At 36.5% G+C, this 27200-nt stretch overlaps 1 protein-coding gene across 4 annotated transcripts in view; it reads left to right on the top strand.

The window, feature by feature from the left end:
• Positions 1-27200, top strand: part of RNGTT (RNA guanylyltransferase and 5'-phosphatase) — a 291658-nt gene that overhangs the window by 79319 nt on the left and 185139 nt on the right. For 2 of the 4 annotated variants that reach the window (XM_053913627.2, XM_053913626.2), the window contains exons 10-12: positions 12101-12172; positions 20761-20925; positions 21177-21320. In XM_053913627.2, the coding sequence (XP_053769602.1) occupies positions 12101-12172; positions 20761-20925; positions 21177-21320 (381 nt within the window). The remainder of the gene's footprint in view (positions 1-12100; positions 12173-20760; positions 20926-21176; positions 21321-27200) is intronic. The other 2 variants (XM_045188557.2, XM_024551703.3) reach the window with 1 other exon arrangement.

Here is a 27200-nt window from a genome sequence, read left to right as displayed (position 1 = left end):
GAAAGGAGTCAAATGTTACATGAGTTTTGCAGCTTGTCTTTTTTTTCCACTTAGCAATTTGTTTGGACATCTTTCTTATAAATGCTTTTATGATATACCATTGTATATGCACGCATCATAATTTGGGGCTCCCAAACTATTTTGATTGTGAAAATTGTAGAGGCTGCTTGTTAACTATGACCCATCCCAATAGTCCATCATAGAATTAATGAATTAGATTTTCCCAGGGGCCATGGTATCTGTACTTTTAAAAAGTGCCCAAGTGATTCTAATCAGGCATATCTGAGAAATAGTTTTATGATTTTTAAAAACTAGTTCTGTTTTGGTGGACATTTTGATTTTTTTGTAGTTTTCATTCTATTATAAGACCCACCTGAATGCATATCCTTACACTTTTTTCCCTTTCACAATCATGCAATTTTTTAATTAAGATTCTTAGAGGTGAAATTGTAATATATATTTAGAATCTTTTGACTGCAGGTAACTGAAGTCCAACTTAAAGTAACTACAATAAAAAAGGAAGTAGATAGGCACAAATAATTAAATTTCAGGTAGGCTTGCTTCAGGCTGGATCTGATGATAATCAGCCAGGCTCTGTCTCTCTCTGTTTTCTTTGTCTGCTCTCATTCTGCATGAAGGCTCTTTCTACCTGGTAGGCAAATTGGATTGCAGCCCAAGCAGAAGGGTAACTTTTTCTCCCAGCAGCCATAGATCAATCCAAGGGAAGACTCCAAAGGCTGCATCTGAGTTATATAATACCCGTGGAAGAGTGACAGTGGAGGCCAGGATCTCACTGGTAGCAGTACCACTTGGAGTTGTGCTCCCAAGGAGAAGAGATGGTTATAGGTTTTACTGTGTTCACTACACTGGCTTCAAGGACGTGCCCATTTAAAATATTGACGTGGATAATTGCAGAAAGTTTGAACACACATACAGTTCTGACAACCATATGTAAAGAATCTGAATGTTATCTTAACACTGGGGTTTGAGAATTTAATGCTTTTTAATTTGGTGAAGGAAAGAATGCCTTTTTTATTTTAAGGGACAGTATGATATAGTGTCATCTCTATAACACTAACTCTAACTATGGTGCCTTCTTGGTTCTATCAGTTATTACCTGAGGGACCTTATATAATTTTCTCAGTTTTCTCATCTCTGGTGAAGTGAGGCTAAAAATAGTACTTAGTTCTTGATGCTGTTGTGAAGATGCTAAGTTGGAGAATCTACAAAGGGCTGTAATGGTGTCTGGCACATTGTAAAATGAGTTATTTATCTCTTTTAATATGCATTTATATGAATTGTTAATGAAGTTGAACTCCTTTTGGCTGATTTATGAATTATTGTATTTCTTCTGTGAGTTGCCCATTCAAAACCTCATACATTTTCCTATTGGGTATTTATCATTTTTCATATTGACTTATGAGAAATTTTTGTCTGTTGGGCATATTACTTCATGAAACATTTTGAAAAATGTGTTTTTACTTTTTCTGTTATTTTTGGTGGCACAAGTTTAAATTTATGTAGGTAAATCTATAAACCCCTTGATTTGTAATATTTGGCTTCTGTGTCACTTTAAGAAAAGAGATGTTTACTTCAGAATTGTTATAATACCTTCACTTTTCCTAGTACTTTTATGGTTTAATTTGCATAGTTAAGTATTTGATCTATCTGAAATACATTTTGATAAAAGGGCCGAAATAGGGGTACAGTTTTATTTATTTCCAGATGTTGAAACTGTTGCCTCAATGCCCTTCTGCTAATCTATTTTTCCTTTTTAATTGGCTATATCTTTTTTTATTGTATGGTGGATTCTTATATGTCATTGTTTCTTTATTGATTCATTTTTCCATTTCATTAATATTTTGGTCTTCCAGTGGTTTTATATTGATGTAAATACTGTGACTTTAGCATGCAATTTAATGTCTGACAGCCCAAGAATACCCACTCTCCTGGCTGTTCTGAAGTTTGCCACTTAGGTTTTGCTCTCTCTTTAGCTTTTGGGTAAACAGGCTATTAGTCTTGATTAGTATGTTACACTTTATGTGCAAATCTATACACCTATAAGCTTAAATTTTTTCTCTGCAGAGTAATCTCTGATAGGCTTGTCGCCAGACCTTTCTGTTTACTGTGTTTGGTTGTGTGGTTTATTAGCCTGCCACACCATCGCTGCCTTTCCTTGGAGGAAAAGGGGCTCTACATCTTTCTTATAACTTCCCAGAACTTCAAGTCCCCTTTCTGTAGGGATACTGCTCACATTATTTAAAATTTCTTTGTTTTCTTCAGTGTTGAACCTTTATCATGCACCAGATTGAATTATGTCTATGAGAGTATTTCATGTCTTAAGATAAAATGTTCTACTCTATTTCTGGTTTAAATTGACAGATAATTGGGATGATAGGCAGTAGCTTGGGAATGTTCACTTGAACTCTCAATGATGGAATTACCCTAATGAAAATCACATGTACATAAATATATATATATATTTGTTTAAAAGAGGGAATACCACTTTCCAAGTGACCTGAATGCTTGTTGCTCCCATCTCTTGTTGTTTGTTTTTATTTGGCAACTAAATATTGGAGTGTGCAATATTCTAGCTCCAGAAGGTGAAAGACTGTAATTGGAGAATAGGATGTTTGAGTTAGTTGGAGGTATAGTTTTGAGTGATGAGAAGGTTCAGGGTATGACTCTGAGAGAGTGAGTGGTTAAGGCCCTGTGAAACAGAGCAGTGGAAACGAGATCAAGAAAAGCATTAGATGTGTCAATAATGAGTGGTGGCAGGAGTCCAGGATGACTGTGAGCTAGGAACTAGAGATGAGAAAGATAGTAAGAAGGTACAAGAGTCAGATGGAGACTGAACAAAGAGTTACGATGGAGTCACAAAGCACGGAGTGATCTATATACTGTGTATACTCTGTGGAGCCACTAGTACACCTTCATTTCTGTGACGGGGTGTGTAGTAAACTACCATTTTGAGGTCAAAATGACATATACATATGTGTATACATAAACTTTTGTAACCTCTGTGTGTGTGTGCGCATATACACACATGCCCTTGTGATAGAGCCACTGCATAAGGTTGGAAGTGTTGTTCACTGCACATCCCCAGGGTGCGCCATTCTCGCAGCTGATGTGACTGGGGCCCTGGCGTTGTGCTGTACATAAACTGCATAGCCAGTGTGGCAGCCCTGCTGGTTAGTCCACAGGAACAGCTAGGACACTTTTATTTTTGTTTTTTTAAGGTACAGTTTTTTAGCATTGTAATTAATAAAATAAAAGGAAGAAAACAACTCTTAAGTCACAGCATTTGTAAACATTTAATATAGTTTATAATTGAATGCCTATCATGTTCAAGTTGCTGTGCTGAGTGCAGGCGTTGCTTAGGGGGGTGAGGAGGTCTCACCTTTGAGACATTTCACGTCATTGGGTAGGAGTGCAGAATGATTGGTAATGGATAAAATGATAACCAAAATATTGGTATTTAAAACAAGTTCTGTGGTGGTTTAGAGAAGAAATACATTGCATCTAGTTAGTTAGGAACTGAAGATGTTTTATAGAGGAATTGGCATTAGATATGGAAAGATTTCTATGGAGAGATTCTTGTTGGGCATGGGCTGAGGGCATGCCAGGTAGGAAATAATGCTTAAAAATTAGACGTTTAACCATTTGCAGATTTAACTTAGCAAATACTATTTATTTTCACCGAAACTTGGATAACAGAACAGCATAATAACTCTGGTGAGGTTTTAAAATAGCAATTTGATTCATGATGTCAATTTACTTGGTCCAGACTTAGAGTTGCCATACTCATTTTTCCAGTTAATTAAAACAGTCTTCTGTAGTTTCCTGTTTCTTCTACATTTTCATTTGCAAATTGTTTTTGTGAAATTCCAACTCCAAGAATAACTGAAACTACTTAATTGTCTGGCTGTCAAATGTGAACAGTAAAGCTTTTGTTTTGTTCTCTGAATGATGTTCTTTGACCTGCAAAATGTGGAAAATAGAAGTTTAGAAATATGGCATTAATTCATTTGAAACAAATCAGTGAAATTCAGTCATTTTATATTGAAGTTAACAGGAGGATTATGGCATTTCATCATTAAAGTTAGTAGCAAGAATCTTGGGGAAATTGTATGTCTTTCAACTGCTAATTTTTTTTAAATTTATTTTTTATTGTTATTCAATTACAGTTGTATGCCTTTTCTCCCCTTCCCTCCCCCCACCCCAGCTGAACCCACCTCCCTCCCCCACCCCCACCATCCCCCCTGATTTTGTCCATGTGTCCTTTATAATAGTTCCTGCAATCCCCTCTTCCCACTGTCCCCACCCCACTCCCCCCTGGCCACTGCTAGACAGTTCCCCCCCTCAATGTCTCTGGTGGTATTTTGTTTGCTTTTTTCTTTTGTTGATTAGGTTCCAGTTAAAGGTGAGATCATATGGTATTTGTCCCTCACCGCCTGGCTTATTTCACTTAGCATAATGCTCTCCAGTTTCATCCATGCTGTTGCAAAGGGTATAAGCTCCTTCTTTCTCTCTGCTGTGTAGAATTCCATTGTGTAAATGTACCATAGTTTTTTGACCCACTCGTTTGCTGCTGGGCACTTCGGTTGCTTCCAGTACTTGGCTATTGTAAATTGTGCTGCTATGAACATTGGGGTGCACAGGTTCTTTTGGATTGGTGTTTCAGGGTTCTTAGGGTATAATCCCAGCAGCGGAATTGCTGGGTCAAAGGGCAGTTCCATTTTTAGTTTTCTGAGGAAATTCCATACTGTTTTCCACAGTGGCCTCACCAGTCTGCATTCCCACCAGCAGTGCACTAGGGTTCCCTTTTCTCCGCATCCTCCAACATTTGTTTGTAGTTTTTCAACTCCTAATTTTTGATAAAGGAATATGCACCCTCATTTAAAAAGTTTTAGAAAGTCTGTACATTATAGAGTAGAAAAATTCACCTATCAAGAAGAGATTATGTTTTAACATTTTTTGTTTTTTTAATGTATTATTATTTTTATTTTATTTTTGTTCAAGTACAGTTGTCTGCATTTTTCCTCTCCACTCCCCTCCCTGGCCATCCCCACCTCTCTCCCCTGATCCCAGCCCTCCCTTGGTTTTGTCCATGTGTCCTTTATAGTTGTTCCTGAAAGCCCTTCCCTCTTTTTCCCCCATTATCCCCTCCCACCTCTCCTCTGGGTACTGTCAGTTTGTTCTTAATATTTTGATGTACCTTCGTTTAGTTATTTTGTTGTCAATATGTATGTAGCTTATATTTAATTATGTGCTGTGTATCTGGGGTTCCATCATTTTTCTTCAGTCTGAAGAACTGATTTTAGGATTAAAAAAATTAATTTTACTTAAAAAAATTAAAATGTAATTAACATACTATAAAATTCACCACTTCAAGGTGTACGATGTAGTGTTTTTTAGTATATTCTATAACATTTTCCATAACAATTCCATAACATTTTATCATCTAGATGAGTGTGATAATTAGAAATAAGTGGACCTTAACTGAAAGATTTTAAAGAGTGGGTTACTCTTGAGATGAGCTTTGAAGGCCCACAGGTTTTCCAGAGAATAGTTAATTAGTCCCTCATTAAAACCCTTCAAAGGTTCCTCATTGCCCATAGCATGAAAGCCAAACTACTCAATATTCTGTATATCTGGGCCACGCCAATATCTTTACTGTCATCTTTATTTATTTATTTATTTATTTATTTATTTATTTATTTATTTATATATTTTTAAATGTATTTATTGATTATGCTATTACAGTTGTCCCATTCCCCCCCCCACTCCACTCCATCCTGCCCACCCCCTCCCTCCCACATTCCCCCCCTATAGTTCATGTCCATGGGTCATACTTATAAGTTCTTTGGCTTCTACATTTCCTACACTATTCTTACCCTCCCCCTGTCTATTTTCCGCCTATCATCTATGCTACTTATTCTCTGTACCTTCCCCCCCTCTCTCGCTCCTACTCCCCTATTGACAACCCTCCATGTGATCTCCATCTCTATGGTTCTGTTCCTGTTCTAGTTTTTTGCCTCGTTTGCTCTTGTTTTTGTTTTAGGTGTGGTTGTTAATAACTGTGAGTTTGCGGTCATTTTTACTGTTCCTATTTTTTATCTTCTTTTTCTTAGGTAACTCCCTTTAACATTTCATATAATAAGGGCTTGGTGATGATGAACTTCTTTAACTTGACCTTCTCTGAGAAGCACTTTATCTGCCCTTCCATTCTAAATGCTACCTTTGCTGGATACAGTAATCTGGGATGTAGGTCCTTGCCTTTCATGAGTTGGAATACTTCTTTCCAGCCCCTTCTTGCCTGTAAGGTCTCTTTGGGGAAATCAGCTGACAGTCTTATAGGAAGTCCTTTGTAGGTAACTGTTTCCTTTTCTCTTGCTGCTTCTAAGATTCTCTCCTTCTGCTGAATCTTGGGTAATGTAATTATGATGTGCCTTGGTGTGTTCCTCCTTGGGTCCCGCTTCTTTGGGACTCTCTGAGCTTCCTGGACTTCCTGGAAGTCTATTTCCTTTGCCAGATGAGGGAAGTTCTCCTTCATTATTTGTTCAAATAAGTTTTCAATTGTTTGTTCTTCCTCTTCTCCTTCTGGCACCCCTATAATTCGGATGTTGGAGCGTTTCAAGATGTCCTGGAGGTTCCTAAGCCTCTCCTCATTTTTCCGAATTCTTATTTCTTCATTCTTTTCTGGTTGGATGTTTCTTTCTTCCTTCTGGTCCACACCGTTTTTTTGAGTCCCAGTTTCCTTTGCATCACTATTGGTTCCCTGTACATTTTCCTTTGTTTCTCTTAGCATAGGCTTCATTTTTTCATCTGGTTTTCGAACAGATTCAACCAATTCTGTGAGCATCCTGATTACCAGTGTTTTGAACTGTGCATCTGATAGGTTGGCTATCTCTTCGTTGCTTAGTTGTATTTTTTCTGGAGCTTTGAAGTGTTCTGTCATTTGGGCCATTTTTTTTTTTTTTTGTCTTGGCATGTCTGTTACTTAAAGGGGCGGAGCCTTAGGTGTTCCCTGGGGCGGGGTAACGCTGGTTGCTGTGCTGTGATGCTGTACGTGGGGGAGGGGCCGAGAGGGAGCAATGGTGCCCTCCTCACTCTCCTCCGGATTTCAATCTTTCACTCCGCTACCCACAATCAAACTGGGCCCCTCTGGTGCTGGTTTCCGAGTGGATGGGCTTGTGTACACCCTAGGCCCCTGTGGGTCTCTCTAACGACCTCTTTGGTGAGGCTGGGAGTCTCTCCTGCTGCTGCCCCAACCCCCAGGGGCATTTTCAATCAGAGGTTTGAGGCTTTATTTCCCTGCACTGGAGCCTTGGGTTGCACGGTCTGCTCTCCTTCCCGCCATTTGTCCGGTTTATCTGTGCGTGAATGTGGGGCCGTGGGGTGCTACCCACCACTCTGCCTGCCCCGTTCTCCGCCACTCTGAGTCCGGCCCTCTCAGCCTATCTGTGTGAATGTGGGGCCGCAGGGTCTGCTAGTGCTCAGACTGCCTGCCCCGTTTGTCCCACACTCCACCAGTCTTGGTCCTGCCACGGCCACGCGAGTCCTCTCTGCCCAGCTGCCCGTCTCCGCCCCTCCTACCGGTCTGGATGAATGTTTATTTTTTATTTCCTTGGTGTCGGACTTCCTTGCCATTTGATTTTCGGTCAGTTCTGGTTGTGCGAGGTGGCTCAGTGTGTCTACCTACACCGCCATCTTGGTTCTCCTACTGTCATCTTTTACTGAGAGCCCTTGAACCATAAGTTTCTCCTCTACTGAGCTTTGGACAGTTGACCCCAGATCATCTTTTTTGTTGCCTTTGTAATACCATTTTGTTTGTCCACCATCCTGCTAGAAAATTTCTACTGCATCTTTCAGGATTCAACTAATGGATCTCATACCTTATTACCAAACCTTTCTCTTACTCTTCAAGTAGAAATAACCTACTCCTTAACCTTATATATACTATGTGTCCTTATTTGGCCAGAATAGTATAATAGGTGTACACCTGTCACATTTGTATAATTATTGTTAGCCATCTGTTTCAGTTTCAGAAGTATCCTGGTTTAGACATTAGATATTCTGTCTGTATGGCTGTCTCTCATTAAAACTGTAGCTCTTCATTGGACCTAGCTCCGTATATATTTTCCTCTCTGAGACTCTAAGTCCTTTGAAAGGAAGGACTATATGCTTAATTTCTCCAGCATTTAGACCTATGCCTAATACATAGTTTGGGTTTAAGAAATATTGAATGGATAGGCAGAAGGGTGGGTGCCTGAGGACTTCAACTAAAGGGAATGGAATATAGAAAAGTAAGGAGGTTAGAAAACTCAAACATGCAGGATTTTTTTTTCTTTTGGTGGAGCCCATAATGCAGGATTCAAACTTCTTATTTCTCCCCAGTAATGTTTAGTACAAAAAGACAGTGGAGCAATTTCTCACAGTCTCTTGAGGGATCTAAGGTTAATGTGCCTTGGTGTAATTTTCTTGAGTTTCTTATGCTTGGGGTTTGTTGAATATCTTTTGCAGTTTTCATAAGAAGTAGGAAATTTTTTGTCATTATTTCTGCCCTTTCTCTTTTTGGAGATTTAATTACTTGATACTCTTTCAATAAAAGAAGACAACTTTTTTCTCTCTCTTATATTTTGGATAGTTTCTATTGCTGTGTCTTCACTAATCTCTGCTTCCGCATTATGTAAATTGCTATTCATCCCAACCACAGTATTTTTTAACTCTGGAAATTCACTTTGAGCCTTTTGTGTATGTTTGTGTGTCTTTTATGTCTCTATTTAACTTTTAAATATATGAAATACTGTTGTAATAAGCCATCTTAACATTTTTGCTTGCTAACTCTAACAGTTCTTTCAGTTTGGGGCCTATATCAATTGATTTTTCTCCTTTTCATGCATTGTATATTTTTGCCTCTTTGTTTACTTCGTCATTTTCTATTGGATGCCAGGCGTTTTGAATTTTACCTTTTTGGGCTCTTAATATTTTTGTATTCCCACAAATATTTGTGAGCTTGTTCTGGGATGCAGTTAATTTTTTGAAACTACTTTGTACCTTTCCAGTATTGCTTTTAAGGTTTTTAGGGATAATTATTCTCCATTACTAAGACAAAATCCTTCTGAGTACTGAATGCCCTGTGAAGGAAGAGATTTTTCTAGTTTCGCTGGTGGGAACAGGCACCTTATTCCCAAACTTGTGTCAGTGTCAGATATAGTTCCCTCTAAAACTTTTCTTTCCTGGCTTTGAAATAGTTTCCTTACATGCATACTCTGCTGAATACTCATGGAGGTCTTCTGCAAATCTCTGGAGTTCTTTCTTTAGTCATCTCTCTCTCACGTCTCTCTCTCTCTCTCTCTCATACTCTATCCTCAGAAATCTTAGCTTCATTGGTCTCCCTAGACAACCTGTTCCATTTTCTCAACTCAGGGAAAAAGCTGGACTCCACCCTGGATCCCCATGCCTGCATCAAATCCTGGAAACACTCCTCGGGCAGTAAGCTGGGACAATTGTAGGGCTCATCTGCAGAATTTTGTTAGCATGTGAAACTGAAACTATGTACCAATGAAACAGCTCCCCATTACCCCATGGCAGCCATCATTATACTTTCTATTTGTATGAATTTAACTACTTAGATACCTTGTATATGTGAAATCATACAGTATTTGTCTTTTTGTGACTGGCTTACTTCACTTAGCACAATGTCCTCAATGTTCCTTCCTTTGCAAGGCTGAATAGTGTTCCACTATATATATATATATACATATATACATGCCAGATTTATCTATCTGTCTGACATTTGGGTTGCTTCTACCTCTTAGCTGTTGGAATAATATTTCTATAAATGTCAGTATGCAAATATCTCTTTAAGACCCTGCTTTCAATTCTATTGAATATATAGCCAGAAGTGGGTTTGCTGGATTATATCATAATTTTATTTATTTTTTCTTTTTATCTCACCCAAGGACAAGTTTTTTCATTGCTTTAGAGAGAGTGGAAGAGGGGAGGGGAGGGAGAGAGAGAGAGAGATTGAGAGAGAGAAACATCGATGTGAGAGAAGTATCAATTGGTTGCTTTTTGCATGCACCCCAACTGGGGATCAAACCCACAACCTGGGTATGTTTCCTTATTGGGAATCGAACCCGCGAAGTTTTGGTTACGGGATGACACTCCAATGGAAGTACACTGGCCAGGGCATGATAGTTCTATTTTTAATTTTTAGGTGGAACTGCTGTACTACTTTCCATAGTGGTTCAGCACTTTACAATCCCACCAAAGTATATAAGGGCTCCAATTAACTAAGTTTTAAGCTTAGGTATTTTATGTTCACCTACTTTTCTGTAGCCTGGGGCATTGGTGGCAGCTGTGGGGAAGGGTACATTGTGTTTGTTGAGGGCCTCACTGGAAAGAACGCACCCTGGGTATTTGGTCTTTGTTAGAATCCCTGGGTTCTGTTTGCTTTTAAAAAACTATTGGTGAATGTTTTCTTCAGCTATTTGGGAACCATATTTTTTTTCCAGTAATACTCAGATTATTTCTTCAATTCAGCATGGAGCCTGGGAGCAGAAATAGTGCTCTGCTATTTTTATTACTTTACAAATCAGAAGAGGGGAAAAATGTAGACAACAATAGCCACTGAGTTTGTGTCTATCTACCATATTTTGCTGTGTATAATGTGTACTTTTGGCCCAAATTTTTGAGGGAAAAATAGGGGTGCACATTATACATGGGTAGTGCTAAAACATGGGTGTGCATTAAACATGGCAAAATGTGGTACATTTGTGAGTAATAGTGGTAATTATAAGAATTTTTCATTTTACAAGTAGGGCTTCTGGGACTTAAGTGGGCTTGGAGCTGGACCCTGCTATGCCTTTTTGTTTTACCAGAATCTTAGTAGTTTCTGTGACTGTCAGTTTTTAAAGCTTACTCATTTGTTTATTCTTTTTTACCTTTGTTTGTTGATACTACATTTTATTTTTTGCTTTTTTTAATGTGTAAAGAAAGATTTTTTTTTCTCATTTTGTCAGGTGATTTGGAGGAGGGAGTTCTTTGTGTTTGCTGTTTGAACCTGGATGGCTACTTAATTTCTGTCCCCCCGTTTCAAAAAGAATAATTAATTAAAACCTATTATTAGTACCACTTTGTTGGCTCATAGAAATTTCAGATACAAGTATTTGAAATATTTCGGTAAACAGTTTAAAATAATAAAAGTGATATAATTTATGTCAAGAGTTGGGTTCAAGACAACAATCATAGATGTCTGTAGCTTACCAAACATATTTGAGAAAGAAATTCATTGGTAATAGTTTCTTAAAACAACAAAATATATTTGTCCCAGGTCAGTGTATTCTTTGTAACTTTGATGGTTGTATGTGGATTTTCTGTCATGAAATTAGATTAAAAATCTGTTTAGTTTCCTAGGAAGACTGTGAGGAGACTAAAGTAACTTTAGGTCAAACCTATTATTAAGAATGAAAATTTTATAAAATACTGCATTCTATACCTGTAATCATTCTTTAGTGTCCTTTATCTCTTTTCTGTCAGAGTGTAGAATTTAACTTCTTTTTATTTAATGTCTCTGATAGGTGATATTATATCATACTGTTTTTTCTCTGTTCCCTTCCATCATAGGAGAGGGACATGGAACCAAGAAAGACCATGTGGGTCGTATGGGAATTGTATCTATTATAAGGGCACCATTTATATCTATAGATTTTATGATTAAAGTAATTGGTATATAACAATATATATATCAGTAATGACTTAAAAATTATTTTAAAAATGTTCCTGATATTTGGCATTTAAAATTTGTAGTCTTTTTATTCTAATAGTTGTTTAGTAATTCAAACAAACAAAACATAGCATAGTAATTTAAATATAAAAAATAATGAGGAGATATATCATTTTATCTCATACAGAATAAATTCATGATGAGAATTTGGGGGATGCTGACAATATTGATTAGAGTGTGTTCACTTGAAATCTCATCAGGTTGTGTATTTATGATTTATGTGCTTTTTGTATGTCTGTTATATTTCAATCGAATTAAAGAAATTGCTGTTAAAGAGTGAAGAAACTTATTTTTTTCTCTTTCAAGGAAATGATTATCGACAAAGTAAATGGACAAGCTGTTCCTAGATATTTGATTTATGACATAATTAAATTTAATGTAAGTACCTTTTATAATTTATAAAATAAAATTTGTCACTGATATGATAGATGTTTTTAGCAAATGAATAAGTATTACTGCTGTAGAGTAGTAAAGAAAATTTGTGCCTCTTCCAATTTACACATTTGATTTTTTTGTTCAATACTTTTACATTTTTTTCTTTCTCTTATTGCCTAATATTTTGCACATTTGTCTTTAGATTCCTTAGGTACTTCAAATGATTAAAGAAAAAAACAGTTTAACTGATAAAACAAAATAGTATATTATGAAATGGAAACGTCTTGGTTTTAGTTATCCTGTGCTTGACTTAAAAAAAGTCCCCAAACTTTATTACTGGCACTTAAAAAAAGAAACTGATTTGCTATGAGTGTTGAATGTGTAACTTGGAAGCACAAATATGTTATTGTTGAGCACAAGCATGAAACTTTAAAACAAAATACAAAATTCCCTGTTATGAATAGTTATCAAAAAAGGGGAAATTGTTTTTTCTCCCCATTTCCTACAGTTTTAGACTAGCCAAGAATCAGTTTGCCTGTTAATGTTTAATTGAATGTTGAAATTATTTAGGCAATACAAGATGAATTCTGTAAGTAGAAAAACTTCTTTCAATAGTGTACATCTATGGAAAGGTATAATCACTGTTCTTGAAATGTATTATTCAGATAGCATAATCATTTAGTATTCCAAGCTGACTGAAAGCAGTTGATTCTGGAAAGTGTTAAGTTTTAAGGTTTTGAAGATTTATAATAAAAGTTAAAAAATTTTTTTTCTGGGGGTATATATTTTAAATTGTTTTAAGTTGTAGTGTTAAGATTGAAAATTATATTAATCCAGATGACCCAAAGGCATTTTTTTCCTGGAAATTTTCAGTGTATATACTTCATTTGTTGTTGAATTTCAACAATTCTATATTTCAACAATTTTAAATTTAGGAAACTCAGGGTCAAAAACCATCAAGTTTCAGATTTGTTCTTTTTGTGACTACTATATTCCTCAAAAGTAATGCTTTCCAGAATTGACTTACTGTAATCACAGATCTTGGAATAATGTTCATTGGCCCATAACAAGACAAGGGGTTGGTGTTGCTTTGTTTCTTTGGGAATAGGGGAGTGCTGTCTCTTTTGCCTCTTGATATGGAATTCTACTTTAAAATGTGTGTAGTGCAGGTTCATTTTTTAGCCTGGGAACTTTGTGTTAGATGATAGACTTCTAATTCTTTGGAAAAAAAATTTAGCATACATAAAAGTATAGAGAATAATATAAGGAATACTTAGGTACTAACCACCAGATTTGTTGAAGCTTAACTGTCATTTTTACTCCATTTCTTTTTAATAAGAAATAAATGATTACAAATCTAGTAGAAGTTTACTGTGCACACCTCTGTCATCTTATCCTTGAACCTCTTACCCAGAAACAACAGCTTCTACCCTGAATTGGGTGTTTATTATCCCCCATGAATGTTTTTGATACCTTTACCACCAATGTATATCTATAAAATAGATGCGGTATTCTTTTGCAGGGCTCTAGTGTTGTATAAAATGTCATTGTACTGTACTGTGGTCCTCAACATTTGCTCCAAATTATTTTGTAGGTTTAGTTCATTCATTTTCATTACTATTGATTATTCTATTATATAAATGTATGAACTTTTTTCCCTATTGATTGACATTTGGGTTTCCATATTTTGCTGTTAAACTACTGTTGTATTGAACAGGTTTATATATTTTTCATGTCTGCATGTGTCAAAGTTTCTCTAGGACAGTTCTCATTCCTGGGATGTAATCACCTGGGAAGTGTTGAAAAAGTCCAGTCCCTCATTCCTACAACATGCAGAGTCCAGTTAAATTGACAACTTCAGCTTTATTAGCTGCACAGCTAAATTCCTTTCAGAAGTAACTGTACCAATTAAAAAAAGTTGGTATTACATATTTAATTTTTGCCACATGGCTCTGTGTGAAATATCTTCTTTTCATTTGCTTGTCTCTAATTACTAAGGAAGTTGACTATATTTTGTATGTTTGGACTTTTCTTTTGTGAAAAATGATTGCAGGTTCAAATGATCTTTTAATTTTCCTATTTGGTTGCCAATCTTTTTTTCTTAATGTTTAGAAATTATTATATTTTCTTTATTCTAATACTTTCTTGGATATAAATGTGGCAAACAATATTGTCTCCAAATTGGTGTCCATAGAGCCACAAAGGTTTCCATTATAGTGAAATCATACTTACTAGAACTCAAAGTCTGTGCAGAGTCTTGTTTAAGATATTCATTCATATTTTGCTGTAAAAAGATTAAATTATGCTATTTATTGCTGTCTATAATCATTCATTCAACAAATACTTGTTGAGTGCCTTTTACCATATTTCATTGATTTTAAAGTCATGTCTTTTTACATTTCTGATAGTAGGATATATTTATAATTGAAAGCATATTTTATTCTTTAATTTACTAGGAACTTTCATTGATGATTAACCACTTTGTTTATTTTGAATTACCAAATTAAGGTCACTATTATAAAAATTAAAAAAAAGTAGTTAAAAACGTTCAGTTTCTTAGTGTATTCTTTTTCTTTTTTTAATTTGTATTGTTATTCAATTGCGGTTGTATGCCTTTTCTCCCCATCCCTCCACCCCACCCCAGCCAAACCCTCCTCACTCCCCCATCTCCACCCTCCCCCTTGATTTTGTCCATGTGTCCTTTATAGTAGCTCCTGTAATCCCCTCTCCTCACTGTCCCCTCCCCACTCCTCTCTGGCTATTGTTACAATGTTCTTAATTTCAATGTCTCTAGTTATATTTTGTTTGCTTTTTTCTTTTGTTGATTATGTTCCAGTTAAAGGTGAGATCATGTGGTATTTGTCCCTCACTGCCAGGCTTATTTCACTTAGCATAATGCTCTCCAGTTCCATCCATGCTGTTGCAAAGGGTATAAGCTCCTTTCTCTCTGCTGCATAGAATTCCATTGTGTAAATGTACCATAGTTTTTTGATCCACTCATTTGCTGATGGGCACTTAGGTTGCTTCCAGCACTTGGCTATTGTAAATTGTGCTGCTATGAACATTGGGGTGCGTAGGTTCTTCTGGATTGGTGTTTCAGGGCTCTCAGGGTATAATCCCAGCAGTGGAATTGCTGAGTCAAAGGGCAGTTCCATTTTTAGTTTTCTGAGGAAATTCCATACTGTTTTCCACAGTGGCCTCACCAGTCTGCATTCCCACCAGCAGTGCACTAGGGTTCCCTTTTGTCCACATCCTCTCCAACATTTGTTTGTGGATTTGTTTATGTTGGCCACTCTGACTGGTGTGAGATGGTACCTCATTGTGGTTTTAATTTGCATCTCTCTGATGGCTAGTGATACTGAGCATCTTTTCATATGTCTCTGGGCCCTCTGTATGTCTTCCTTGGAGAAATGTCAGTTCAAGTCCTTTGCCCATTTTTAAATTGGGTTGTTTGTCTTCCTGGAGTGGAGTCATGTGAGTTCTTTCTATATTCTGGAGATCAGGCCCTTGTCTGAGGGATCATTGGCAAGTATGTTTTCCCATACTGTTGGTTCTCTTTTTATTTTAATGCTGTTTTCTTTAGCCATGCAGAAGCGTTTTATTTTGATGAGGTCCCATTTGTTTATTCTTTCCTTTATGTCCCTTGCTTTAGGGGACGTGTCTGTGAGGATGTTGCTGCGTGGAATGTCTGAGATTTTCCTGCCAATGTTTTCCTCCAGGACTTTTATGGTGTTACGACTTACACTTAAGTCTTTTATCCACCTTGAATTTATTTTTGTGTATGGCGTAAGTTGGTGATCGAATTTCATTTTTTTGCACGTAGCTGTCCAGATCTCCCAACACCATGTGTTGAAGAGGCTATTTTTGCTCCATTTTATGCTCCTGCCTCCTTTGTGAAATATTAATTGACTGTAGAGACTTGGGTTTATTTCTGGGCTCTCTGTTCTGTTCCATTGGTCTATGTGCCTGTTTTTATGCCAGTACCAGGCTGTTTTGATGACAGTGGCCTTGTAATACAGTTGGATATCAGGTATTGTGATCCCTCCTGCTTCGTTCTTCTTTCTCAAAATTGCTGCAGCTATTTGGGGTCGTTTATGGTTCCATATGAATTTCTGAAATGTTTGTTTTATATCTGTGAAATATGTCCTTGGTACTTTAATAGGGATTGCATTGAATCTATAAATCACTTTGGGTAGTATGGCCATTTTGATGATGTTAATTCTTCTAATCCATGAGCATGGTACATGCTTCTATTTGTCTGTGTCTTCCTTAATTTCTTTCTTCAGTGTTGTGTAGTTTTCTGAGAACAGGTCTTTTACTTCCTTGGTTAGGTTTATTCCTAGGTACTTTATTTTTCTTGTTGTTATATCAAATGGGATTTTTTTCCTATTTTCTGTTTTTGCTGTTTCATTGTTGGTATACAGGAATGCCTTTGATTTATGAGTATTGACTTTGTATCCAGCTGTTTTGCCAAATGCATTTATTCGGGCAAGTAGTTTTTTGGTGGACAGTTTCTTAGTGTATTCTTTTGTCCAGCTAGAATTTCCTTGATCATCTTTGATAAGTCAAGTATTGTTCTGGGCATTGAACACAAAGGAAGAAAACACAATTTCTTGCCTTCAAGGAATTCGTAATTTAATGCACTGGTCTCCAAAGAAGGCCACTTACACAACAACAGTTCATTGGGGTTGAGAAGAAAATGGGAGAACTGCTGTTTATTTTTTTTATATTGATTTGATTTTTATCTGTTTTATAACATTATACAGTTGTACATGTATGCAATTTATTAGAAGTTAATATGCATATATCATATACATTTGTTAGGATATGTTTTTAAATTGGATACAAAATAAAAAAAATTCACAGACTTTTGGTCTTAGGGAAGAGAACATAAATGTCAATAAATACTTATATAATATAACAACAAAGGTATATGAAAGATGCAGAAATATATGAGAAGTAATAGAGAGGTGAAAATATTCCAACTTACCTGGGTATAGTTGAGTCATTAAGCATGGAATTGCTTACAGAGAAAGTGACACAGATTACTTTTGAAGGATTGAGTCTTGTAGATCAGCATAATTAGATGGTTTTTAGCATACTTGATGTGTGGTTATATGTGGTGTGTAGCAGGAAGTGAGAATGGGTGGGTGAGTAGGGGGCCAGTTTACTCAAATAAGGCATTTTAGCTTAGTTCTGTTTGTAATAGTACACTATTGAAGGGTTTAGTTATGGTAATGACACTTTTATTATTTTGAAAGATAAGTGGTAGTGGCAGCATAAATAGTGTTTTGAAGTAAGAAAGAATTCAAAACAGGAAGGCCAATTAGTCAGTAATTAGTGAGTACTTCTGTAGTCTGTTCTGACTGATTCAACACCTACCTACCAAGAGCTTCCTTTATAATAGGCGGGGTAGATTTGAAGGTAAAACTTGTATATATTCTTGTTGTTTGGTGAATTTTATGTATATTTTAAAGTAAATGTGTTTAGGAGGTAATTTAGACTAATATTTTTTGACAGTTGTTAGCCTTTTTATTTTCTTAAAAAAAGAGGGTTTGCTTATTTCACTTTAATTTTATTGGGGTCTGAATTAATCTAATAGGCCTAATAAATAAACTGAGCATTTTAGGTTTTTTAACTTTTTGATGATGTAGGTGACATGGAAAATGTTAGACATGGACTAAGTGGTTACTTATTAGCATTTCCTCAGTAAACACCCTTTTTTTTTCTTTCTTTTTTTTAAATATATTTATTGATTATGCTATTACAGTTGTCCCATTTCCCCCCCCACTCCACTCCATCCTGCCCACCCCCCTCCCTCCCACATTCCCCCCCCATAGTTCATGTCCATGGGTCATACTTATAAGTTCTTTGGCTTCTACATTTCCTACACTATTTTTACCCTCCCCCTGTCTATTTTCCACCTATCATCTATGCTACTTATTCTCTGTACCTTTACCCCCCTCTCCCCCTCCCACTCCCTTATTGACAACCCTCATGTTCTAGTTGTTTGCCTAGTTTGCTCTCGTTTTTGTTTTATGTGTGGCCGTTAATAACTGAGTTTGCTGTCATTTTTACTGTTCCTATTTTTGATCTTCTTTTTCTTAGGTAACTCCCTTTAACATTTCATATAATAAGGGCTTGGTGATGATGAACTTCTTTAACTTGACCTTATCTGAGAAGCACTTGATCTTCCCTTCCATTCTAAATGATAGCTTTGCTGGATACAGTAATCTTGGATGTAGGTCCTTGCATTTAATCTTGGGTAATGTAATTATGATGTGCCTTGGCGTGTTCCTCCTTGGGTCCAGCTTCTTTGGGACTCTCTGAGCTTCCTGGACTTCCTGGAAGTCTATTTCCTTTGCCAGATTGGGGAAGTTCTCCATTATTTGTTCAAAGAAGTTTTCAATTTTTTGTTCTTCCTCTTCTCCTTCTGGCACCCCTATAATTCGGATGTTGGAACGTTTCAAGGTGTCCTGGAGGTTCCTAAGCCTCTCCTCATTTTTTTGAATTCTTGTTTCTTCATTCTTTTCTGGTTGGATGTTTGTTTCTTCCTTCTGGTCCATACCACTGATTTGAGTCCCAGTTTCCTTCTCATCACTATTGGTTCCCTGTACATTTTCCTTTGTTTCTCTTAGCATAGGCTTCATTTTTTCATCTGTTTTTCGAACAGATTCAACCAATTTTGTGAGCATATTGATAACCAGTGCTTTGAACTGTGCATCTGATAGGTTGGCTATCTCTTCATCACTTAGTTGTATTTTTTCTGGAGCTTTGAAGTGTTCTGTCATTTGGGCCATTTTTTTTGTTTGTTTGTCTGTCTTGGCGCATCTGTTACTTTAAGGGGCGGAGCCTTAGGTGTTCACCGGGGTGGGATAATACTGGTTGCTGCGCTGTGACGCTGTACGTGGGGGAGGGGAGTGGGAGCAATGGCGCCTGCCTCACTCTCCTCCGGATTTCAATCTTTCACTCCGATACCCACAATCAAACTGGGCCACTCTGGTGCTGGTTCCCGAGTAAGTGGGCCTGTGCACACTCTAGGCCCCTGTGGGTCTCTCCAACAACCTCTCCTGTGAGGCTGGGAGTCTCTCCTGCTGCCGCCCCAACCCCCAGGGGCGCTTTCAATCAGAGGTTTGAGGCTTTATTTCCCCGAGCTGGAGCCCTGGGTTGCACGGTCTGCTTCGCTCCCAGCTTCGCTCCCCGCCGTTTGTCCGGTTTATCTGTGGGCGAATGTGGTGCCGCAGGGTGCTACCCGCCGCTCTGCCTGCCCCACTCTCCGCCACTCTGAGTCCGGCTCTCTGGGTTTATCTGTGCAAATGGGGGCCACAGGGTCTGCTAGTGCTAGGACTGCCTGCGCCATTTGTCCCACACTCCGCCAGTCTCAGTCCCGCCACAGCCACGTGAGTCCTCTCCACCCTGGTGCCCGTCTCTGCCCCTCCTACCAGTCTGGATGAATGTTTATTTTCTATTTTCTTGGTGTTGGTCCCCCTTGCTGTTCGATTCTCAGTTCTGGTTGTGCGAGGAGGCGCAGTGTGTCTACCTACGCCGCCATCTTGGTTCTCCTTCTCCTTTTTCTTTACCGAGATTCAAAATTGTCATCCCTTCACAGTTGAGAAAAAAAATCATCCTCGAGCGTATTTAATGTTTACAGCTTAAGCAAATGCTGCCACCCCTTTGTAAACATTAGCTTGGGTGAATGTTAGATTGAGTAATATAGATTAGAGAAGAGGAAGAAAAGTGAGAAATGAATAGAAGGGTGTCCATTCGCAAAATAAAGAAGAGGGGTTCCTGATACTCCATTGAAGTGGTGCTGTTAATCTGGATGATTACTGTCACCCAGTTGATGTGTTAAGTGTATTTGTATATAACATTAGGATAGGGCAAACTCCTACCCTCAAATGATATAGAAGCTTACACGTACTTTTTATTTCATGGTTTAAACCATATGTACTATATATGTATACCATATGGTATATATATTGTATATATACATATGAGGGAGAAGAGAACTTTCTTTATAACTGTGCAATGGAATACATTAAATAAACCTTGTTCTATTCTAGTTTTCAGAGTTGAGGATGTATTTGTCAAATAAATATCTTCTGATTATTGATGCTGGTAAAGTGTTAGCACTTTAAACAACAAAAAAACATTATAGGTGATGTTGCTTATTTTGATGTGTTATTTGCTTATACTTTTCAGAATTATGTGGATTTTAGATTTTATGAATTTATGTAATTTTACCAACTCACAAAAATAATAAAAATGATTAGTGAGAATATTAATACTTTAATTCAGATGTGAAAATTTTGGATCAGTTTATATTAGATTTATACCACTTTCCCATATTAGTTTATGCATTTATAGTTTTGAAATAAATAACTGTGTGTGTGTTGTGTCTAGGTGTGCTTCCATCATTAGTGAAGTTCATTTTCAAGGCTGATATGTGTGGTTGTGCAGGCTCTGTATTGGACAGCTCCAAAAGATGCTGCTTGTGCAGATTGCTGTGTACAAAGTGAAAGCTTTGATAACGTATGCTGAAAAAACAGTTGTCAGAGTTGAAATTTAAATAATTGTCTCGTTTAATTTAGGCACAGCCCGTTGGAGATTGTGATTTTAATGTTCGTCTTCAGTGTATAGAACGAGAAATAATAAATCCTCGACATGAAAAAATGAAGGCTGGGCTCATTGACAAAACACAGGAACCATTTAGTGTCAGAAATAAGCCATTTTTTGACATTTCTACTTCAAGAAAGGTAATATTTTCTAAATAATACTTCTAGTGTACCCTAGTTCAGCTTGTAAGAGGAATATGAATAACATTTTCCTGCCTAATTGTCTTGATTTTTCCAGAAATTTCTTTACTGTGGTACTATTTTGGACAAACATGTACAGTCTTCTCTTTAGTAATATTCTCAGTAATGGAAACTTGAGCTAGGTTGCTTCTTTGTTTCTCATAGTAGTTTTTGATTCATGGCTGTTATGATCTATATTACGTTTTTTACAGAGCTCTAAGCATTATAGAGTTAAATACTGTAGTTTTTGGACTATTAAGACACACTGGACCATAAAACTTACCTCGGTTTTAGAGGAAGAAGATAGGAAAAAAAACCCCGCTCCACCACTGCCCCCCCAACCCCTAGTGAGCCAGGTAAGCTACATTTGGACTACAAGACACACCCCCATTTTCCTCACAAATGGAGGGGGGGCGGGCACAGAGTGCATCTTAAAGTCCGAAAAATACAGTAAGTGAAAATAACTTGTTAGGCCTTCCGAAGGCCAATAATATTAAAACATAGTCTTATTTAAAATAACCAGTTACTTACATATGTATATACATACAGACATGGAAGGTTTTCTTTTATTATTTATTTTTGTTGTTGGGACACTTAAAATACATCATATTAAATATTCTGGGACTGTTGGGTTTTTACTTTAACAGTGTAGCTTGGAAATATTTCCATGTCAATGCATAGAGATTTGACACATTATTTTTTAACTGCTGCATAGTATTTGATAGCAAAGATGTACCGTGAAATTATTATTTTTTTTTGGAGGAGGGGTTATGATAGAATAGTATAGGAAATACAACAACATACACAATTATCTTTTAATCTCCTTTCTAATATAACCTCATATGTTAGATGATGTAAGTTTTTACTGTATTTTACCTGTTTCTACTCATGTCCACTCAATTTGGTATTTGTCCTTAGAAACATTATTAGCAGTAATTCCAACACTATTGAGCCTTTTTCTTCTCGAAATATAAGTATATAAATTTATTGAAAAGGGAAAACAAATATAAAATTATGCTTTTTTCATTAATATTTTGCATACCTGCTGCTTGGCATGTGACTGTTGGCTGACTTCTGCAGCTGTGATCTTTCCACAGTTCACTGCTTGCCTTTTGTGCCTGTTTTGGCAGCAGGCATATGATAGGGGCACTTAAAAGAAAGAGTGTGTGCACTTCTGTGCCCTGCCCAATTGGTAGGGTATGGGTAACATTGCCAGTTAGTGTGGGCCACACCCTTGGTGGAAATCTGCTAATTGAAGCTGTATAGTCTTACAGAAATATTTCCTAAATTATAAATACAGTGTAAATTTGGGCAAAAGCCAATTTATATCAGTTTGCATTCATTTTTGAAAAAACTGATTTGACAGCTTGTACTGTCATAAATCAAAGTTTAGCACTTAAGAAAATGAGTCTTAGGATAGTTTCATTAGTCAAAATCAGTGCTTCTTAGAAATATTTGGCAGTGGTCGACTATGAGAACTGTTCTTTATGGATCTGAAGCAGTCATATTGAACAACTTTTAATGTGGTTTTTCACTAGAAAAACATGCTTTTACTTTTCTCTCTTTATACGTAGCTTATATAACCCCCTTTAAAAACCATAGGATTTTTTTAAAAAGTTCTATTATTTAGGATTTTAATTATTAGTCTCTTCCCTTCTTTTCAGTTCTCATTGTTACTTTTGTTCTCCATTTCTCTTGAAATGGTTTTTGGTTGTAGTATACAGAAGGAAAGCACATTTTACAGTGGAGTTGGTCCAAAGGGGAAGACTGTAGTAATGCCAGGTATAGGGTAGTGGCTACAGTTCACAAATTATTGCTCTGGAGATTCTTATTATTTTTATCTTTGCTAATGGGAATGGTAAGTAGTGATATTATGAATGATAAAGCATTTGTAAGGGAATATCATTTTTATGAGGGAAGCCAATTTTTATGTGGTTTTAAATAATTTACAACTGGAAAAATACACACTTTTTCATAGAAAATAGAATTTCATTTCTGTATATCTATAAAATTTTTAGGATAACTTTGATTTTAGGACTATTAGTATAGCTCTACCAGCCTTTTCCTTTTGTGTAATTTGATCCATCAAATACAGTATAGGGGTAAGAAGTTGTTTAGTGTTTAACTGAATGTACATAGTTACAATAGAGCATCCAAAATGGTAATAACAAGTATCAGTTGCTCAGATTACAGGGGTTTTTTTGCATTTCCAGTTTGAAGGCCAATTAATAAAGAATTATTTGTTTTTTGCCCTGGACACATGGCTCTTAGTTGGTTGGAATGTCATCCCATATACCAAAAAAGGTTGCGGGTTCAATCCTGGTCAGGGCATATACTTGGGTTGTGGGTTTGATCCCCAGCTGGGGCATGTACGGAGGCAGCCAATTGATGTTTCTCTCTCACATCGATGTTTTGTCTCTCTCTACTCCACCCCCTCCTCTGAAATCAAGAAACTTATCCTTGGGTGAGGCTTAAAAAAAATAAAAAGAATTATTTGTTTTTTTATGGCCATTTAAAAAAAAATGGCCAGTTTTTTTATGGCCAGTTTTTTTAAAACCACTGTGTAAATATACCACAGCGTTTTTAACCAATCATCTACTGGTGGACACTTGGGCTGTTTCCAGATCTTGGTTATTGTAAATAATGCTGCAGTGAACACAGGGTTGCATACATTCTTTCAAATTAGTGTTTTGAGTTTCTTTGGTTAAATTCCTAGCGGTGGAATCACTGGGTCAAAAGGGAGTTCCATTTTTAATTTTTTGAGGTATCTCCAATATTGTTTTCTACAGTGGCTATACCAGTCTGCCTTCCCACCAACAGTGCAAAACGTTTCATTTTCTCCACATCCTTGCCAGCACTTGTTGATTGATTTATTGATGATATAGCCATTCTGACAGGTGTGAGATGATATCTCATTGTGGTTTTAATTTGCCCAGGGGCCGTCTCCTCAGCTCTCTCCCTAGAGCCATAAACCTCAGTCTCCCTCACCACCCTCCCTGTGCTGGAACCCAGGGTGAGTGGCTGAGGTTTTGTGTGTTGGCCCTTTAAGAGGGCACCTTTGTCTCTAGCAGACCTATGTCTCTCCCTGTTGGCCAGAATTCCTGCTGATTTTCACAGCCAGATGTTAGGTGGGTCCCTCTTCCTGGCTTTGGTGCTCTGGGCTGGGAGCCTGACTTAGAGTTGAGACCCCATGCTTCTCAGGGGTAGCTTCTGCAGCTGAGATATCCCTCTGGAACCTGAGCTGCAGCCCCTGGGAGCAGGCCAGGCGTTTTTGTGTGTCTGCCCTTCCTACCAGTCTTGATGTGGCTTCTTCAGCAAATGCTTAGTTATAAGACTTCTCCTCAGCTAGTCTTTAGTTGGTTATTCAAATTGATTGCTCTGTATTTTAATTGAACTCCAGTTTGGTTCTAGGAGGAAGTGTGTGTAACAGCTACCTTCTCTGCCTCTATCTTCTGTATTTTTCTAGAAAAGTTGTTTTGGCTATTCTAGTTCTTTGTGTTTTCATATGAATTTTAGAATCAGCTGTCAATTTCTACAAAAACTTGCTGGGATTTGAAGTTTGGATGAATATATAGATCAATTTAGGTGGAGAATTGACATCCTGTCAACATCACATTTTCTAATTTATCAACCTGGTATATCTCTTATTTTATTTTCTCTAAGAAATTTTCATAGTTGTAAACACAGGTTTTACTCATCTGACTTTTTAAAGATTTATTTAATACTTTTTGATAATTGTAAATAGTATTTAAAAAAATCTCTAATTATTAGTAATATATAGGAATACTTTGATTTTCTATATATTAATCTATTATCTTGTGAAACACTTATTTCTACAACTTTTTGTAGATTCCATCAGACCTTTTTTGTGTAGACAGCCATGTCAACTCCAAACAGAGGGCACTTTTACTTTATCCTTTTCAGTTTGCATACCTTTTATTTCTTTTGCACTGGCTGGAAACCTCTCTCTCATGTAATGTGGAATACAAGTAGTGAGAGTGAAGAGCCTTGTTTGTTCCTCGTCTTTGGACAGGAAAGTTTTGTTTTTAACTATTAAATGTGATGTCAGCTGTAGGACTTTTGCAGATTTTTAAAAATATAAGATGAATTTTTAAACTCAAAAGCTGTTGATTTTGGTGTACTAACTTTATTTCTCCAATTGTCTTGCTGCATTTTGTTATTGTTTGTAATAAATTATTTAGTTGATTCACTTGGACTTTCTAGGTATATTCAGTCATATTAAATATAAATAGAGTTTAACTCTTTAGATTTTTATAAATTAATTTTCTGTCATCTAATTGAGTTATACACAAGACAATTTTAAATTGTAGTAATAGTTATGGGGATACTTGTTTTTGTCTTTTCCACATTTGTCAGAGTTTTGAAGTTTCACGGTGGAAGGGCCTTTTTATTTTCTGAATTTGTTATTAATGTTAAATTTTATTTTGCTGAAATGAAGGAATATTATCTTTTCCTGCTTTTTTGGAACTTATAAGGTATCATCAATTTTTGTTCTGTTCAAGCACTTCAAATAATATTTTAAATTTTTCTTGGTAAAGATTTGATATATGTCAGGCATATTTACTTTACTAATTATGTTTTTATTTTAGTCTTTTATATTCATATTTATTTTGGGTTCAGTTGATTTGTCCTAGACCAAGGGTGGTGAATCAAAGCTTCCTAAAACTAGTGTATGTTTAATTATAATACATTCTAAAGTTCCTTCATTAATACTCATGCTTTTTGGTGAAAATAAGTTCATAGATATTATTTATTCATTTGTATTTATATTTCTTAGAATTATAAACTATTCTTTATTGATTTGTTTTGTCTTTTATTGTCTTGACTTTTAATACTGTCACTAATATTGTGATTCCTGTTTCTTTTTATATTTGGCTTTGTCCATTTTATAATTTACATTTTTTTTGAATTATATTATTTTGAGAATGTGCTTTGTATACAGCAGAGTATTTTCTTTGTGATCCACACTGTAACTGTTTTGTTAAAGTTTTAAACAACTTTATTGAGATGTAAATGCATATGATACAATTTATCCATTTAAAATGTACAATTTGCCCTGGGTGGTGTGGCTCAGTGCATTGAGCTCCAGACTGCAAAGCAAAGGGTCACCTGTTCAATTCCCAGTAAGGGCACATGCCTGGGTTGCAGGCCAGGTCCCCAGTAGGGGGTACACGAGAGGCAACCACACAATGATGTCTCTCTCCCTTTCTCCCTTTCCTTATCTCTGTAAAAATAAGTTAATAAAATCTTTAAAATGTATGATTTTATTGAATTCAATTCAGTGCACAGAGTTGTGCAACCGTTACTGCAGTCAATTTCAGAACACTTTTATCACCTCCAAAAGAAACTGTACCCTGTAGCAACCATTCCTCACACTTCCCCAAACCCCTAGCTGTTGACAGCTCCCAGTCTACTTTCTGTCTATTTAGATTTGCTTATACTAGACACTTCATAGAAATGGAGTAATACAATATGTGGTGTTTTGTGACTGGTTTCTTTCATGTGGCCTAATATTGTTAAGACTCATCTGCTTCATAGTATAAATCAGTATGTCATTCCTTTTTATGGCTAAATAATAATTCAATATATTTTCTTTAGTTGATGGACATTTGCTTTATTTCCACTTTTTGGTTATGATGGATGATGCTGCTATAAACATTTGAATGCAAGTTCTCATGTGGACATGTGTATAACTTTTATTTTTTATAGTGATTTATTCCACTTTATCCTCCTCTCAATTTTTATTTATATTTTCATATTCTTAGGGTAGATGATTTTCTCTCTCTCTCTCTCTCTCTCTCTCTCTCTCACTCTCTCACAGTTAAGTACTCTTTAATGGTTTGAGAACAGTAGTCCTTGCCCATAAATTTCTCAGCTTTTTCTTGCATGGCTGAAGTTTATTTCTTAGTAGTTTTCTCAAGAATACTTCATGAGAACAGTGGTCCCTTAGTTCTTGTATGTTTGAAAATATTTGCTTGTAACCTTTACTTTTGAAGGGTTATTTGGAGGGATATAAAATCCTTGGCTCACACTGAACCTGTGAGTGTTGTTCCACTGTTTTCTACCATTTAATGTTGCTGTGAAGTTTCCCCCTAACCCCTGTTTTAATTAACTTAATCTTTTTGTCTCTTTGCTCAAAAGATTATTTCTTCATCTTTAAAGTTCAGTAATTTACTTGGTATGTCTTGGAGTTGACTTTGCTAGGTCAGTTTAGT

Source organism: Desmodus rotundus, chromosome 11, assembly GCF_022682495.2.
Source record: "Desmodus rotundus isolate HL8 chromosome 11, HLdesRot8A.1, whole genome shotgun sequence".
Classification (NCBI taxonomy): Eukaryota; Metazoa; Chordata; class Mammalia; order Chiroptera; family Phyllostomidae; genus Desmodus; species Desmodus rotundus.
Note: the sequence above shows the minus strand (reverse complement) of the source record. Positions and strands in the feature narration are given on the sequence as shown.